Genomic DNA, 18,571 nt, shown 5'->3' with positions numbered 1-18,571 from the left:
ATAGAAACTGTAAAGTTACAGTGCATAAAAAGGAAAATTTTAGAAATATTCTTTAAAATATCAGCATAAGACTATAGTGAAGTAGAAAATGGATCTCCAGTTCTTCTGCAAATACAAATTGTCATTATCAATTCATCATTATCAATATCATACAGAAAACAATATTTAATGTTTAAACAAGAAAAGAATAAATTGAATCCACTCTTCAATTCTAGTATATTCTATACACATGGGGGAGGGGGGGCGAACAGCCCATACAGCTTCAGGTGACTGCCTGAGAAGACTCAATACTGTATCTAGTGACTTTTTATGAAATCTTACTGCTCCCCTAAAACCCCAAGTTTAGTTTTAATGATCCCCACAAAATGGAAGCTTGGGCTTACCTGGATATTAATTTTTAATGTTTTTTATTCCCTAAGTCTAACTCTAGCTCCAGTTAAGTTCATCTACTTTGTCTATATGCTAAATGTTCCTCTAACCAGTAATCAACTGTCACGGGTAAATTATCTTTCCTGCCCACCACAAAACTAATATTACTATCTTCTCTAAAAATTAATGATTTGTTTACCACTGTATAACAATTAAAATTAAACTGTGTCATTAAAAGTTTAGCCATTAACATTTATAAGTAGGTTTTACATTATCTTTTTTTTTTTTAAGATTTATTTATTATGTATACAACATGTATGACTGCAGGCCAGAAGAGGGCACCAGATCTCATTACGGATGGTTGTGAGCCACCATGTGGTTGCTGGGAATTGAACTCAGGACCCTCTGGAAAAGCAGTCAGTGCTCTTAACCTCTGAGCCATTTCTCCAGCCCTACATTATCTTTCTTTAATGTACATTATTACAATTATATTTATAAAAATCTGGCAAATCTCAACTGAAAAGATAGAAAATCTGAGCAATTTCCATAGGAAACACAGTTTTATGATTGTCAAATAGTCAGGATCCAGAATTATGTAGAAACAAACCTCTGTGCAGTCTGTGACATAATATCTAATTGAGGTAACTGAGGTGGGCAATACCATTCCATGGGGCGGAGTCCCAAATGAATAAAAAAGAACAAACAAAGTTGGGTGGTAAAAAAGGGAAGGATAGATCTGGGAGGGATTGCGAATGGGAGTGAATATGATCAAAATACATTGTATAAACTCCCAAAGAGCTCAAAAAATTAAAAATTAGACATACATATGCAAAAATTTAAGAAACTCTACCAAAACACTAAAAATCTCAAATTGACTAGGAGATACATATATGAATCTAAATCCTGAGCAGCTCATCACACCTTCACTGTCTGGGCTGTATTACATTAAACAAAATGAAGAGGCTGTTAATAGAGCCAGGTTGAGTCCTCTCTTCCTTTTCTTCTTCCTCTTCCTCTCCTTTCTTTTTCCTTGTCTTTCTTTTTTTCTCCTCTCCTCTTCCCATTTCATTCTAAATGACTCATTGTCAGCTGTAGCTTTTTTTTTTTTAATGAGAATATGGATCAATGATCATTAATCACAAACTATTCCAAGAAACAGGGAAGCAGCGTGATGTTGTGTCCACACAGAGAACACGGCTAAGAGGAGACCCTGAGCATCACCCTGGGAAAGACAGTCATCCATGTTCCTCTCAAAAGCTGAGCAATGGAACTTGAATTACCAACTAAAATAATAAATAAACTTTACCTTTCTTGAAATATTGATGTCAAAAAATTGTTTAGGTCTCACACTAAATGGTTCCTGTGTTTTGTCAATGAGCCCAGTCTTCATTTTTTCATGTCGTGGACTTATGATTTCACGTTCAATACACTGCAGGCGAATATTAAAATCACAATCTCCAACAGGTTGTGCCTGAATGAGAGAACATTTTTTTTTTTAATTTGAACACTAACAACTATATTATCAGCATAACTGTCAAGGCTGCAACACTATACATAATACTATATACAATACTATACACTATACAAATAGCAATCTTTGGAGATGTCTAGTGAAGAGCTTGCACACAATAGATGTCCATCCCAGTAACAACAGACTAATAATAGCTATTTTTAAATTGTAATTACATATGGCAGCAAGAGAAAATGTCATATATCTATTATAAGCTGGCTCAGATTTCAAATTGAATTAATATACTAATATAACTACTATATTTTACTACTTAACTATATTACTAAAAACTAAAACCCAAATCTGGTAAAGTATAAGTACTCAAAATAAATAGCATAGTTACCTACTGTGATCAGACTAAATAGCATCAGTAAGAAGACATTTATTATACAGATACATCCTCAATCTAAAAACTAATAATAACTTTACATATGTTCATGTCCTATCCAGTCACATGGTGTATATAAACATAGAAACACATCCCCTGGTTGACAGTAATTGTCTAAGATAGAAAGTACAGACTTAACAACTCCTGAAAACTTGTGATACCATCACTACCTTCTTGTTCCTCTTCTCCAATGTCTATTATCCAATCTAATGTTTCACAGAGCGCCAGCACATGCTTCAGGATGTCTTTCTCTCAGCTTTGGAAGGATGACAACTTTTACACTCAACTAAGAACATGGAGTGAAAACAAACTGAGCAGGAGCTAGGTACAATTTCTAAGATGTTCTCTACAAAAAGGCACAACGGCCGGGTAGTGGTGGCACACGCCTTTAATCCCAGCGCTCCGAAGGCAGAGCCAGGTGGATCTCTGTGAGTTCGAGGCCAGCCTGGTCTATAGAGTGAGTTCTAGGACAGCCAAGGCTGTTATATAGAGAAACCCTGTCTCAAAACACCAAAAAAAAAAAAAAGAAAAAAAGAAAAAAGAAAAACGACTCATAAAGGATATTTACTGAGGAAAAGTTAATGAACAAGGACAAAGTCCATGTAGGACCCTCTCTATACAATCCCCACCACGGTGGAAAACCTAAAGTGATAGGCTTGCATATTAAGCCTATTAGGAGTACTCAGATACCTGTAAAAGTAGCAAGGCACAAACAAGCCTTTTTTATTTTAACGAAGATCTTAAAGTAGTCTAAATCTTCTACTAAAATACATATTATGTGACCAAAACAGGAACAGAGGCAGATCACTGTCACTCCCACAAAGACTACAGTACAGGAAGCACTGGGCAGCCAGATGTAGAAGCATTGAGAGCAGATGGCAAGACACACTCAATGCAGTGTGTTGTACTTCTTTCCATCAGTTACTCCTCACTTCCAAGCACTGCCCACAATGGCAAATGGATTTCTTTAAAAGGAGTAAAAATATTATCCCACCATCACCATACCTGAAATCTTTAAGTGACAGTCTGTTACATTAAAATCTAAGTTCAAACACCATAGTCAAGTAACCTGCCACCCTATCACCAATCTACTGTATGACCCACTCCTCAGCACACATCAAGTAAGGCAACAACCATCTAATGTTCCTGACTCCATCCTTCAAGGACTCAACAGCAGCCAGGGAAGGATGAAGTGCTCCCATCCCTCCAGCTCCACTCTACCTCTTACAAACCTTCTTGTACTACTTAGAGCACTACCATGCTGTTTCTGTTTCTTTACTTTTTTTTTAGACAAAGTCTCACTGTGTAGCTTTGGCTGGCCAAGAACCTGCTATAAAAACCAGACTGGCTCTGTCTTTCAAGTGCTAGGTTTAAAGGTGTAAGCCACCATGTCCAGCCATATTTCTTTACTTTTCTATTCACCTCTACAGATAAGCAGTCTGCAAGTTGATTTTGATATTAAATCCAATCTAAACATATATCCTAACAAATGTAAACAATATATGCCATTAACACTAACAATTTGTATGCAGGTACAACTGTATAGTATAAGGCAAACCAAAATAGAATAAATGCATTAAAATAATTTTCCTCTGTTGCTCTCAAATTCCAATGAACTGCTATAGAAATGGCATGAAGAGAAGAAATCAGAAATCAGTCTTATTTATCTTTATATTCAATAACTATAGAACCTAGCATATATAAGATGATCGCTTAAATTCTTTCTGAGGAAAATAATAAAGAAAAGAACTAAAAATATTTTAATTAAGACTGTGGCTTTCTAACCAGTAACTTGAGCCAAATTAACTTGCTGATATTATAAATCACCCAGCATCAGGTATTTGGGGGCTAGCAATATAAATTAAGACTAATAAAGCAGTGCAAGTTCTATAGTGGTTAAATAATAAAACATACAATGCTTTCCATTAGAAATCCATCCTAGCAGGCCGGGCGTTGGTGGCGCACGCCTTTAATCCCAGCACTCGGAAGGCAGAGCCAGGCGGATCTCTGTGAGTTCGAGGCCAGCCTGGGCTACCAAGTGAGCTCCAGGAAAGGCGCAAAGCTACACAGAGAAACCCTGTCTCGAAAAACCAAAAAAAAAAAAAAAAAAAAAAAAAAAAAAAAAAAGAAATCCATCCTAGCAGTAGATATGTGAAAAATAGGTGGCTTTAAATCATGAGGTACAGTAACAGACATACAACTAATGTTTACTAAATGAGCAACTGTTTAGGTGAAAAGCATAACTAAACCATTTATAGGCTAAAGTATAGATGAATTTCTTAAACAAGACTCCAAGCACACTTTTTGAGAAGGTCTTCACATTAACTATATATCACTTGTTTGTGTCCATAGACACTGACTGAGAAACAACACTGTTTGCTACACACAGAACCAAAGAAAGGACTCACTTTTAAAAGGAATAATCCAACACATTTCTAAAAAAAAAAAAGATGAACAACCTAACAGAAAACCTAGGTGAAAGAACTAAGAAGATTTTAGTTCTTTCACAGACAAACACACATACATTAAACACACACACACACACACACACACACATACACAACACACACCCCTCTCCTGAATACATCCCAACAGTAAGAATTTTGTCCTAGAGAAACTTACATTATGTATACAAGAAAAAACTTGAGAATAAAAGCAAACAAAAGAAACCCCACTGTATATCAAAAGAAATGATCAATTCTATTATAGAGCACAATGTCTAGCAAAAATTCAAGTGAGCTAGTTAACTCTTCACACATTAACCAGTAAATTTCAAGAACATAATGGAAAAAATAAAAATTAAAAAAAGATCACAGATTATATAGCTAACTCTAGAAACCTTACAAATGTATGCTATGAATATACACAGAGGTGGATAAAGTGTTTAAAAACATCCATGGAGCAATAAACATTAAATTCACAGGAGGGGGATCTTAAGAGGAAAGAGACCTAAGAACAGGATGAGCAGTCCACATAAGTTTGCTCTTGAATTTATAACTAATTATTTCTTACCAAAAAAAAGTGTAGAGCTGGACTCAGTAGATAAGATGCATGCACCAACATGAAAAAGCAAGGCAGGGCACTAACATAGCCTGTGACCCTGACACTGGAGGAAGCAAATCCCAGGGCTCTCTGGCCAGCCTGTCTAGCCAGAACAAGGAGCCCTACATTCATTGAGAGACTGTCTCAAAAAATAAGGTGGAGAGAAGCAGAAGACACCTTACAAGGACCTCTGGCCTCCACACAGGCATGCACAGGCAAGCAAGGGAGTGTATACACACACACACACACACACACACACACACACACACACACAGAAAAATTATAAAGATTTAACAAATCTGGAACCAGGGAAATGGTTCATTAGTAAAAGTACCAGCTACCAAGCCCAATAATTTGATCCCCTGGCCCTACATGGTAGAAGCAGAAAACCATTTCCTAAACGTTGTCCTTGAGCCTCTACATGTAAGGTATGGCATGCACTCACATACACATAAAATAAATGAATAAATGTTAGCAGTCATGTTGTTCTGTGCATTTCTGCATGATATAATATTTCTCTTTTTTTTTTTAAGCATTTGAAGCTATTAGTTCAAAGAGAGTTCCTAAGCCAAGAAAAACTAACTGTGGTGGTTTGAATGAGAATGGCCTTCCATAGGCTCATATATTTGAATGCTTAGTCATCCCAGAGTGGAACTGTCTGAAAAGGATTCGGAGGTATAGGCTTGTTGGAAGTGTGTTACTAGGGGTGGGCTTTGAGGTTTCAAAGCCCATGCCAGGCCCAGGCTCTATCTTCTTCTGTCTCCCCCTCTCTGTGTGTCTCTTCCCTACTTCTCTCTCCTTTTCCCTCTCCCTCGGTCTGTTCCCACCATGATGACAATGGACCAAACCTCTGAAACTGTAAACAAGCTCCCAATCAAATGCTTTCCCTTTTAAGAGTTGCCTTGTTATAGTGTCTTCACAGCAATTTATCACATATTAAAGTGCAGCTCAAAATCAGAGTTAAAGGAAGATGGCATTTCTCCATTCAACAAGGAAACAAGGCCCTCCCCTGGCCTGTGGGTCTAGTTGTAGATGAGAAACATCATTTGCTGATAGGTTGTAAGAGTCACCAGTTTTGCAGAGTACTAGTTTTAAGGACTATAGACAGCAATAAAAAATAACAAATGGTTGGAGAAATGAAATGGCTCATTGGTAAAAAGCATTGTTGCTCTTGCAGAGGACCCAGGTTTTAGTGCTCAGCATCCAGTTCCAGGGAATCTGATGCCCTCTTCTGGCCTCCATGAGCACTGCAAACAAGTGGAGCTCATTCATTCAGGCAAAACACGCACAGAAAATAAAAATAAATAAATCTGTAAATTACAGAAATTCAACCAAAAATTTAAATTATAATACATTGAAAATATTCAGAAAAAAATTCCCATTAGTAACTGAGACTAATGTAATCCTGAATTTTAATACTACAGTTAAAGTAAAATATATTCCCCCTAAAGTTGGCTTTTTAAATACTACTACACATCTTCAAATCTTAAATGCTTTAATTCCAAAATCATAAAATAAGTAAGTGAATATATAACCTTTATTTTTTCAAGACAGGATCTCGTGAGGTGGCCTCACACTCCTGATCCTCCTTGCCCTTTCCCCCAAGCTGTGTCACCATATGTGACACATTCTTTAAAATTTTTTTGTTTATTAAAAACATTTGTAATTTTATTAATGGAAGTGTAGCTCAATAGTAGAGCACTTGCTTAACATATGTGAATCCATGAATTCAACTCAAACACAAAAAAAGTATTAATTAACATATATATAAACATACACATTATCTCAGTGACAATTCTAAAATAATTTTATAAATTATAAGAGGTACTTACATTGAATTTAATTATGTCATATATCAAGTATCTTGGAACAGCCTGTCCATTTACTTTGTCAATGATCATTTCCTTGGAAGAAAAAAGATTAATTTTTACTTTAATACCAATTACTTTAATTTGATAGGATACAATACACAGAGAAAGAATATAAATCTTCAATATATGCCTTGATGAAACTTCAAAGGGAGCACACTTGTACTCACATCAAATCAATGTAAGTTTTCAGCATGTCAAAAATCTTAACTATGTATTTATAATATATGTTGAAATAATCTCTGATGTTATCTCCTTGTGTTTTATGTTGGGAGTGTGTAGATTTGTTTGAAGGCAGGTTCTTCCTATGTAGCCTCTGGCTAACCTACAGCTCATGAGATAGGCAAGGCTAGTCTGGAACTCTCAGAAATCCTCCTGCCTCAGCCTTCAAAGTGCTAAATTATAGACTTGCACCATCACAACCAGTTAAATGCTTTTTATAGTTGAATAGCTACAATACATTCTGCTTTATGTTTGTATTACTGGTAATATTTGAGAATAAATAACAAAATTTGAAATTCAGCATCATTTTGATAAATAAGTTTAATCATGACTGTTTAAAATTCTGTTATATGCTAATTACTTTAGTCTTATTACAGACTAAATTTCCTGTATTGCTTTTTAAATTCTCATCAAAGATCACTTCATTAAACTTTACCAATTTGTCCTGAGTAAAATTACTATTATGTTCCTAAATTTCTATTTGCCATATTTTGTAGGTAAAGAAATATATCCTAATAGGACATAAAAGAACATCAATGTCCACATCCATTTAAAAAATTTGGGTTACCTTTGGATTTGGAATTTAAAAAACAATGTGCAAATGAAAATGTAAAAGAAATAGCAAACTACACTGGACTTTAACTGGAAAAAACAGATATGGCGATAGTAATTCTGGCCCAAGTAAACTGTCATGGACCAAATAGCTATTTAAAACCTCACAAGAGCAACCGGTTAGGTAAAGAGGGCTCTCGGGGGCTCACGGATCTCCATGAGAAGAGGAAATAATGGATTTTACAGGTGGAATGGGGGCAGGTAGGGATGGACCTGGTAGGATCAGGTGGTGGGCTGGAATTTGGGGTTCTTTGGGGGCAGTGTGGGAGTCTTGTGCAGTAAGAACTTCCTGGAATCCACAAGAGTGACCCTAGTGAGGACTCCCAGAAATGGAGTTTTGTAATCATCTTTTGTACTCAGGCAAAACTTCCAGTGGTGAGCCTGGATTGCATTCAGTTGAGTTACTGGCTGAGGGGTTCCATGGAGATCCCTAAACAGCCCAAGATGATGCCAGGACAGAGAGCTGCTCTCCAAAACCTGACAGCAGGGCCCCATTGCTGAGGCCAAGATCCACACAGCTCATTGAACTAGCCCTACATGGAGCCTTCACTCCTGTGTTCTAGTCTCTTTGGTGTGAGAAGGTACTCTATAGGCTACCAAAAGAGAAACCTGGACACCAACCCAGGCACAAAACCTTCAACCTACAATCTGTCCTGCCTGCAAGATGTGCTAGGGCAATGGTGGTACAGAATTTGTGAGAGTGGCCAACCAATGTCTGGTTTAACTTGTGGCTTAAGCCAGAAGAGGGAGCCCATGCCCAACACTGTCTGGATGGCCAGGAACTAGAGACTGGATAGCCCAGAGTCCTTGGGGGAAGGGGGAGAATGACCCACAATAAAACAATTCCTAATGATATTCTACTACACTCATAGATCAATGCCTTGTCCAGTCATCAAAGAGGCTTCCTCCAACAGCAAATGGGAGCAGGTGCAGAAACCCACAGCCAAACATTATGTAGACAGATAAATTAGAGGTCTCTATTGGGTCCCTCTCTTGGGGAAGAACAGAGGAAAGATTGTAGGAGTCAGAGGGGATGGAGGACACCAGGAGAAGATGAAGCTCTAAATCAACGAAGCAGGACTCATATGGGCTCACAGACACTAAGGCGGCAAACATAGGGCCTGCATAATTCTGCACCAGCTCCTCTGCGTATATGTATGACTATTAGCCTGATGTTTTTGTGGGACTCCTAACAGGGGGAATGAGTGTGTCTCTGACTCTTTTGTCTGCCCTTGGGACTCTTTTCCTCCTGAGTTGCCTTGTTTCAGCCTTGATATGAGAGCTTTTGCCTTGTCTTGTTGTATCTTGCTTTGTCCTGTTCGGCTGTCATCTCTTGGAGGCCTGTTCTTTTCTGAAGGGGAAATGGAGGAGAGGGCACACAACTCCTGAGGAGCTAAAAGTGCAGGGAGGGGGAACTGCAGTCAGGATATGTTGTATGACAGAGAATCTATTTTCAATTTAAAAAAAAAATTAGGCAATGGTGGCACAGGCCTTTAATACCAGCACTCAGGAGGCAGAGGCAGGAGTATCTCTGAGTTCAAGACCGCAGAGAAATCTTGTCTTGAAAAACTAAAAAAAAAAAAAGAGAGAGAGAGCAAGACTTCACAAGAATCTATTACGTTGTTCTCAGTTATCCAAGTTTGAAGTGAAAATAAATAGTATTACCACATCTCATTCTAAGGCATTATTTCCTACATGGACTGGCCTCAGAATAACAGAAATCTCCATATATCCATTTTTCATTATGTGTATGTATACATGCATAGTTTAAGTATACATGTGTGGTGTGCCTGCCCCTGCTTGTGAAAGTCAGAAGAGGACATCAGGTGTCTTAGTCTCAGACTTAGTCACTTGAAATATGGTCTCTCACTGAACCTGTAGGTAGGCCAGCTGCCAGCAAGCAAGCCCCAGTGATCCTTCTGTCCCTGCCCTCCACAGCCCTATAGTTATAAGCACTCTGCCACACTTAGGTTCACATGGGTGTTTGGGATACAAACTCAGGTCTTCATTCCTTCATAGCAAGCACTCTTCCTCAATGAACCATCTCCCTAGCCCCCACATCTTCCATCTTTAATACAAACTCCTACATAAAGTAGATCCATTCCACATCATTAAATGGGATTCATTTCTCCTCCAAATGTTCACAGGACTTGTTTTGAATACATCTTAGAGCTACTGTTTTACTTAAGGGTACCCCCAATTGTTTCCAATCTTTCTCTATCCTTCCCAATAGTTTCCAGAGAGAGGAGACTTCCACACTCTAAGCAATGCCTGCACTCATAAGAGATACACAACAAATACTAGTTCAGTATAAACTACCCCAACTATCAGAAAGACTCTTCTAATTTTAAAGTATTTCACCCTGCACTACCCTGTGCTTACGTGGCACAAAGATCAACCATGAGGAACCATAGCAACCAAGAAAGTGAAAGGTCTGAAAATAAGCCTCACAGAATTCTTCAGAAGAAAATAACATAAGCTTACTGCCATCTAGACCAGCACATAGTATATAACACCTAGTGTATAACACAGTAATCTGGTCTAACTCTGTTATGTATAGTTGGTTCACTCAAAAAACAAAGAAAGGAGTAAAATCTCAGTGGCAAACATCAGAGCATCCAGGAGACTGAGTATACATACACTTGGCTTCTCCAGTCCCAAGATGTGCATTAAACTCACAGGATTAAGAGAATCTAAAACCATCACTAGAAGAACAAAGATTAATGGAAAAAGGAAGTGAATCAAGAAACAGCAGCAGTAGCCTGTTATGGTAGTACACACTAATCTCAGCACTTAGGCGACAGGCAGGGTCTCAGCTCTGAGGGCAGCCTGAGCTACAGAGCAAGACCCTGTGAAAGGAAGGAAGGGAAGACTAGAAGAAAGAAGAAAGCAAGGAGATGTTATGGTAACAGTGGAATCTAGCATATAAAAACTTATACTTCCAACCAGAAAGGGTAAACAGAGTAGCTAAGTGTTTATTGAGGCAACAGCCTAGACATTTGAAAATAAGAAAATAGTACCTGCATATTACTGCTTCTATCAAGAGATATTTGGGCTGGATGAAATATTCAAATGTGTAAATAAAACACTAAAAGAAATATAAGTATTATGATCATCCTGTGGTGAATGGTGTCTTAAAATGTGAAAAAGCCAAAGAGTAAGCATTAAGATCTTTATATCTGACCTACATATATTTAACCTTTTGTACAGTGCATGAAATGACAAAAAAAGAAACATAATTTTCAACATATGTAACAAAGTATGCCCCAGTAAGCAAGAAGACTTCATAAGCCAATATGAGAGAAATGAACACCCAGAAGAAAATTGTAGAAAAGATCTGAACAGGAGCTCTCGGAATCAAAATAGTAACTCACGAAGGAGTGAGAAGACGTTACATCTCATAATGACCACATAAACAAAGACTAAGTGCCAAACACTATCAAATCACCTTACAAACTTTCCTGATCCTTCCCATTTCACCACAGAGGGAAAACTGACTGAACTGTGTAAGGTCCCTCATGGAATAACTGATAAAGCCAGGAAGGCACTTGGAGTTAAGGTTTCGTTGCTATACATACTATTCCTTAAAACAGAGAAGTCATTCTGACCCTCTTTAAATGAGAAAATACCAAATCAAATTCCAGTGCTAACAGTGTGTAATAATGCTTAGAGCTAAACTAGACAACCTGAATGAATTCCATCTCCAAGTTGTCCTCGACTTCATACTCACAAGCCATGGAATGTACACACCTACACACACAAATAAAATGCAATAAAAATGTACTATTAGAAAAAAGGACTTTATCATAAAACTGTACAATTTTGAACACACAAGATGTACATTTAAGTTATGCTTAGAAAAAAAATCAAAAAAAAAAAAAACTATATTGTCCACTTGGTCACTTATAAAGATACTTTTGGAGATTGCAATTCAGGACATCTAGAACCAGCTGTTGGAAGAGATGTTTGTTTTGCTTTGCTATATTTTATCTAGTTATCTATGTGTGTGTTTAATTATATTCGTTTATGTGTGGGGAGGATTATATGCACTCTATGGCATATGTGTGGAGATCAGAAGATAACTGCAGGTTTCAGGTCCCTCCAACCAAGTGGTCTTGAACTTATCAATCTCCGGACTCAACTTGTATGTGAGGGCTCATGTGCCAAGGTGTGTGTGTGTGGAGATCAGAGAATAGCCTTGTAAAGTAAGTTGTCTCCTTCTACCGTACATAGGTTCTGGGGATTGAACTCAGGTCACCAGACCTGCACAGAAAGTACCTTTACCCACTTAGCAATCTTTCCCACCACTTAACTAATTTTTAACCCTATGATTTCTACCATCAAAACACTTTGGAATGACTGAAGAGAAGATTCAGTGCTTAAGAGCACAGACTGTTCTTTCAGAAGACCCTAGGTTCGACCCCCAGCATACAACATGGTAGCTCATAATCACCTGTAACTCCAGTCTCGAGGAATCTAAAAACAGTTTGAAAATCCAAAATTACGGTATTTATACATATAGGTACACCATTCAGACATTTATATAAAACAACAAGTCCAAAACAAACCGCAAGTAGAAAATTACTTTAAAAACCATATATAACATTTAGTTCTATATGTAAATGAACAGATCAAGAAATGATCTACAAGTGCACATACTTGATCAGAGCACTCCTTTTTTCAGCCAAGCTAAAGGTTCTGTGAATATTCAAACTCTGAGACTAAATTAGGCCCCTAGCTTCCCTTAAGCTTCTAACAAACTCTGTTTAAGAATCTATAATCTAGCTAGGCAGTGATGATGCATTCCTTTAATCCCAGCACTCCAGGGGCAGAGGCAGGCAGATCTCTGAGATTGAGGCTAGCCTGGTCTACAGATCGAGTTCCAGGACAGCCCAGGCTACATAGAGAAACCTTGTCTCAGAAAAAAATCTACCCTCTAAAACCAGCTATGGTGATATACATGCATAATCCCACCACTTGCAGGAACAGGGAGTTCTTGAATTCAAGACAAGCCTAGACTATTAGACTATCTATATAAGAACCTTGATGTTATTTATATGAATGTGCTGTATTTTTCAACACAACATACCTTGCACTGAGCAAAGTCTACAGTTACAGCCATCAAACTAGCAACATAAGTTATTTCAACATTAGAAGTTTCAGTGATTATTTTAGCTTTTTTTTTTTTTTTTTTTTGGATTGTTTGGCTTGATTTGCTTTTGATTTTATTTTTTTAAGAGACAGTCTTACTATGAAGGCAGACTGGCCTGAAACTTAATACAAAACCCAGGCTGGCCTTGCACCGATACACTCCTGTCTCAGCTTTCCAAGTGCGGAGATTAAAAGTAGGTACCACCATGCTCAGCTTTTACCACTTTTTGTTGGTCTACATTATTTTAATTTTTATTCAAAATTACCCATTGTTCCCCCCACCCCAAGGACTGATTAAGGGAAAACTATTTACAAGGAAGAAAGTGAAAAAACACTTCATAATTACTAAAAATAAATAACAACTACTTTTCAATAATAAAAACGAAGATTTTATTTTGTTCCCTTATGATTAATACCAGATTTATTTAACTCATTTCCCATATCATAACCAATTTTCTCTACTAAAGAAAATATCTGAAAAATGCTGTTTAGATTCAAAGATCAAGATTTGAGGCTTGTGTGCTTTGTTTCTGATGCAGGATGTCACTGTGTTAGCTCTTGATGGCACTGAATTTGCTGCAATTCTTCTGCTTCTGCCACCCCAGGGCTAGGACTATAAAGTGTACTTACCATTCTCAGCTAGATCCATCTTTAAAAAGGAATTTACTCACTATAAGTACAGGTAAGAAATAACATTCAACATTCAAATAAAAATTATATTTGATTCTAAATTAGACATACTAACAATGACTGCACTATTTAATTTAAAAAAAAAAAAAAAAACACATATAAATAAATTACTTACCCCATCCAAAAGGGTATTTGATAAATGCATGCGGAGGTCTTTACGAAATGGAAATTCCAGGTTTGAAACATGAAACACTGAATTATCTCTGTCAATCATAAAAACTTCATTTGTGCCATCAATCAACATCATGTAACTGTAATAAAACATTAAAAGGGTAGTATTAACACATGGTATCAAGAACAGGGTCATTAGAACAGCTGAACTTGTTTTCCCTAGACTGACAACATTTTCATGGAATGATTACTACAGTCCCTCTCTTGATCATGAAAATTAAAACACCACATTTTTTTTTATTTTACCTTCTATAGGAAACATAAAAAATAGGGAAATCTGATTTTTATGAAAACAATGTGATGTCGGGAGTGTATATACGATGTATAAGAAGAACTATTTCTCTAATTTTGTATCAAAAAATTTCAAAGTTTATAAACACACAAACATATATACTGTATTTTATAAATTAGATATTATCTTTTCCATATCAAAGATGAAAAAACACTGAGCTCAAATTATTCAATCCTATTTCTACCATACCAATTGCACAAGTTTTCTCTTTGAATCAATATTATAATATGCAAAATATCACAATATTAGAATTCTTCTCATTCATATGGGGAAATTTATGCACTTAATAAGGTAGTCATACTTCATAAGTCAAGTTAAATGTATGGTGTCTGCATGTCAAGAATGGAGCTCCAGCCGGGCAGTGGTGGCACACGCCTTTAATCCCAGCACTCGGGAAGCAGAGGCAGGGGGATCTCTGCAAGCTCGAGGCCAGTCTGGTCTATAAAGTGAGTTCCAGGACAGGCTCCAAAGCTACACAGAGAAACTCTGTTGGAGGGGGGGGAATGGAGCTCCAACCCAGACATGGAGTTTATGCTTATAATCCCATGGCTCAGCCAGGCATAATGGCGCACACCTTTAATCCAGCACTCGGGAGGCAGAGGCAGGCAGATCTCTTGAGTTTGAGGCCAGCCTGGTCTATAGAGCAAGACAGCAGAGTAAATAGCAAGACTATTGTCTTGGGGGGGGCGGGTGTTAAATTCATCTCTCTTTAAAAAACAAAAAATGGTGGGGAGCTGGGGAAACAATTCAGTAAAGTACTTGCTATGGAAGCATGAATACCTGAGTTTGATCTAGTACCTATGGTGACATGAATAAGAACGTCACACATAGGCTCCTGTTTAAATACTTGATCCCCAGTTAATGGAACTGTTTAGCAAGTATGAGAAGGTGTGGTCTTGTTGGAGGAGGTGTGTCATCGGGAGTGGGCTTCAAGGTTTCCAATGCTGTGCTATGCCCAGTGCTCTCTCTGCCACCCACTTGAGGTTCGAGATGTAAGCTCTTAGGGGCTAGACACATGCCTCCTGTTTTGCATCATGGACTTTAATTCTGTGAAATAAACCCCTTCTTCCATAAGTTGCTTTGGTCTTTATTACAGCAATGGAAAAGTAACTAATATAGTGCCCACATAAAAAAACAGGTGTTAAGGCACACACTAGTAATCCTAATGCTAGGAAGGCAGAAACAGGTGGAACCCTGGGGCTAACAACCCAGCCAAGCTAGCTCTGTCAGTGAGCCCCATGTCCCAGTGAGAGATCCTGTCTAAAAAAAAAAACCAAAACAGAAAACCAACCCTCCAATGTGCACTCAAATAAAAACAGTGCTCAAATTTCACATCACATAAAAATAAAGCCCAGGAGGTAGAAGTAGGAGGATCAATAGTTGGAAGGTTTCTCTGGGCTACATAGCAATATCCTGGCAAAAGCAAATAAAGTTCATCCAAGCTATTTGTGTTTGATGTCAGAAAGGGTAGAGCTAGAGAGTGCAGGTCAGTTGGTAGAGTGTTGGCCTGGCATACACAAAGTCCTAGCATGCAAACCCAGAATGGTGGCAAAGGATTGTAATCAGAGCACACAGAAGATGGAAGGAAGCAAGATGATCACAATAATAGAGGAAAACAATGACCCATCCAACCACCTACCCAAAGAATAGAGTGTGTCAGCAACAAGTAAAAGATGGAGGGGAAGCAAACTAAAATCAGGAGACAGAAGAGACATTGAATGAACAGATAGCAGCTAACACAGTAATTGTTTCCTGTGTGTGTTTAGTAAAGATAAGGAGAAATAGGAAAACTGATTAAAGTGCAAGAGGAACACAAACAACAAGATAAGGAGCAGCAGCAAACATCCAAGGGGCTCATATCTGAGGGCTACCATGGTACTCCTCGATGTTCCTAAAGTACTTATTCCAACTGGCCCTGAGACAGATTGTTCAGGCCCTTCTTACATGTGGAAATAGCTGCTGCTCTAATAGACAAAAAGAGCAGAAACTCAGTTCCACTGAGGGGAAAAAAAAAATCAATCGGCCTCAGTCTGGAGAGAAGAACTGATGGACCGAATACTACCCAGCAGGCTCAAGAGCAACAGAAAAAGTTAATACTCAAGGCTCTCTTGCAGATGCTTTGTAAAAGTAGTGATTCCAGCAGGCTCAAGAGCAACAGAAAAAGTTAATACTCAAGGCTCTCTTGCAGATGCTTTGTAAAAAAGTAGTGATTCCCGGCATATATAAAGAAACTGGGCTTCTTGCAAGACACAGAAATGTTCTGGATTATATTCCAAAAGAAATTTAAATCAACACAAGAAAATGTCAAATGAGAAGCAATAATGACACTGTCTACAAATATGCTATAGAAGATACACAATCCATCATCTTGAGCCAGTATTTAATAAAAGGTGTTTGATGAAAACACAAGTTAGGAAAACACTGTGTCATCCTCTTAGAAAGTTAAGATACACATACATTATGAGGGTATTTTAAATCATAGGTAAGGTGTAGTAATATGTAGTACCAGCCCTCAGAGGTACTGCAGGAGCAGGAGATTCTGGAGTTCCAGGCCTCTTTATATAGCCCAAGAATCAGTATCAAAAACTAAACAAAAACAGGCTGGACATATGGCTCAGAGGTTTAGACCACTTGCTGCTCTGGCAAAGAACAGAGGTTCAATTCTCAACACCCAGATGATAGCTCATTACCATCTGTAACCTTTAGTACCCAGGGATCCAATGTCCTCTTCTGAACTCCCTAGACACCAGGTACTTATTATACAAAAATGTAGGCAAGACAATCATATAATATACACAAAATAAAATTTTAAAATCTAAAAACAAAAACTTTTTAAAAGAAATTAAAATCATGAGAAAACATATAAGTAAGTTTAACTGTCTTACTGAACCCCAGATTTCTACACTTAACCCCAATATTTATTCGAAATTCAGGAAAAAAACTGGCCTATGTTAGCACATTTTCTAATTTGAGAAATGCTTTGCCTCTTCTGAGCCTTAGACAGATATTGTATTTCTCTTTACTTGCTACTCAGAAATTAAGAAATGATGTTCATATCAAATAGTAATTTCTTGAGTAGTAATATACTAACTTGATACACACACACACACACACACACACACACCTATGTATCTATCTTATGAGCCGAACTTCTTTCTACTTTGAACAGATTATCAGTTTTAAAAAAAAATAGTGTAGGGGCTTAAGACATGGCTCAGTGCTTAAGAACACTGACTTGTTCTTCCAAATAACATGGGTTCAATTTCTAGTGCCCACATGGTGACTCATAATCATCTGGAACTGCAGTTCCAGGGGATCCCATGCCTCTCCTGGTCTCCATAGACACTGCAGGAATGTGTTACATACACATGATGCATGCAAAAAGTAAAAAATAAAAATACCATTTACATAAAATAAAATACTGTGCCCCCATTGCATATCAACAGATTAAAAAGGCCAAAAACAAAAAAGACTTTGGAGGATAGAATTTACTTCAAAACTGTTCATGTGAAAAACAGCTGCATCTAGAGAGGTAACAAAAAATTATTTATTCACTGGTATTCAGAGATTCCTCTACATGTATTTTGAAACAAGTTGCTGAAGCACAATTTTTGGTCTCAATTCTAATCATTATGTGATACTTACAGGAAGAAATGAGCAGGCCTAAGAATACATGTCAGTGGTAGAGCACTTCCCTAGCATGTGCAAGGCCCTGCCAGCATGTGCAACACCAAAATAAATACTAAGTAATGAATTATCTCATGTTCATGAACAAAGGCTAAAGACTACAGAAAGTATTCTCACATCACACTCAAGACTACGAAAATAAGCGAGATTATTTTAGAAAGAGACAACTACCTCACACATTGCTAGATATTACTAGATATATAGTACCTAACTATATAGATCTAGTTTCATGGACCATGAACCATTAGTGTAATATAATTTCTCTTTAGAAAATTATCTCAGTTGCAAATTTAATATTCAGAATTATTCATGTCATATGTATTCTCATTAAGATACAAAATTTCACTAAAACTTTTTCTTTTTCTGTCATGCTTTTTGTTGTTTGTTTTGTACAGATCTTGCTATGTAGCCCAGGCTGAGCTCAGGCTCAAGATTCCCAAACTGCATAACACTAGGAAGCCTCCCCAGCCCAGAAACCACAAACATGCATCACCACATCTAGATTTGCAGTGTTCCTTCTATAAAGATATACACAGTCATTATAGAGTATAGAAAAGTCATACTGATAG

At 37.5% G+C, this 18,571-nt stretch overlaps 1 protein-coding gene across 6 annotated transcripts in view; it reads right to left on the bottom strand.

Moving 5' to 3' along the window:
* The window catches only part of Rngtt (RNA guanylyltransferase and 5'-phosphatase), a 214,854-nt gene that overhangs the window by 151,088 nt on the left and 45,195 nt on the right, over nucleotides 1-18,571 (bottom strand). For all 6 annotated transcript variants that reach the window (XM_028872763.2, XM_028872767.2, XM_037202487.1 and 3 more), the window contains exons 9-11: nucleotides 13,968-14,103; nucleotides 7,142-7,213; nucleotides 1,676-1,840 (exon numbers count right to left, since the gene is read on the bottom strand). In XM_028872763.2, coding sequence (XP_028728596.1) covers nucleotides 1,676-1,840; nucleotides 7,142-7,213; nucleotides 13,968-14,103 — 373 coding nt within the window. The remainder of the gene's footprint in view (nucleotides 1-1,675; nucleotides 1,841-7,141; nucleotides 7,214-13,967; nucleotides 14,104-18,571) is intronic.

This window comes from Peromyscus leucopus, chromosome 2 (assembly GCF_004664715.2).
Source record: "Peromyscus leucopus breed LL Stock chromosome 2, UCI_PerLeu_2.1, whole genome shotgun sequence".
Taxonomy (NCBI): domain Eukaryota; kingdom Metazoa; phylum Chordata; class Mammalia; order Rodentia; family Cricetidae; genus Peromyscus; species Peromyscus leucopus.
The sequence above is the reverse complement of the archived record's forward strand: the minus strand, read 5'-3'. Positions and strand labels throughout refer to the sequence as shown.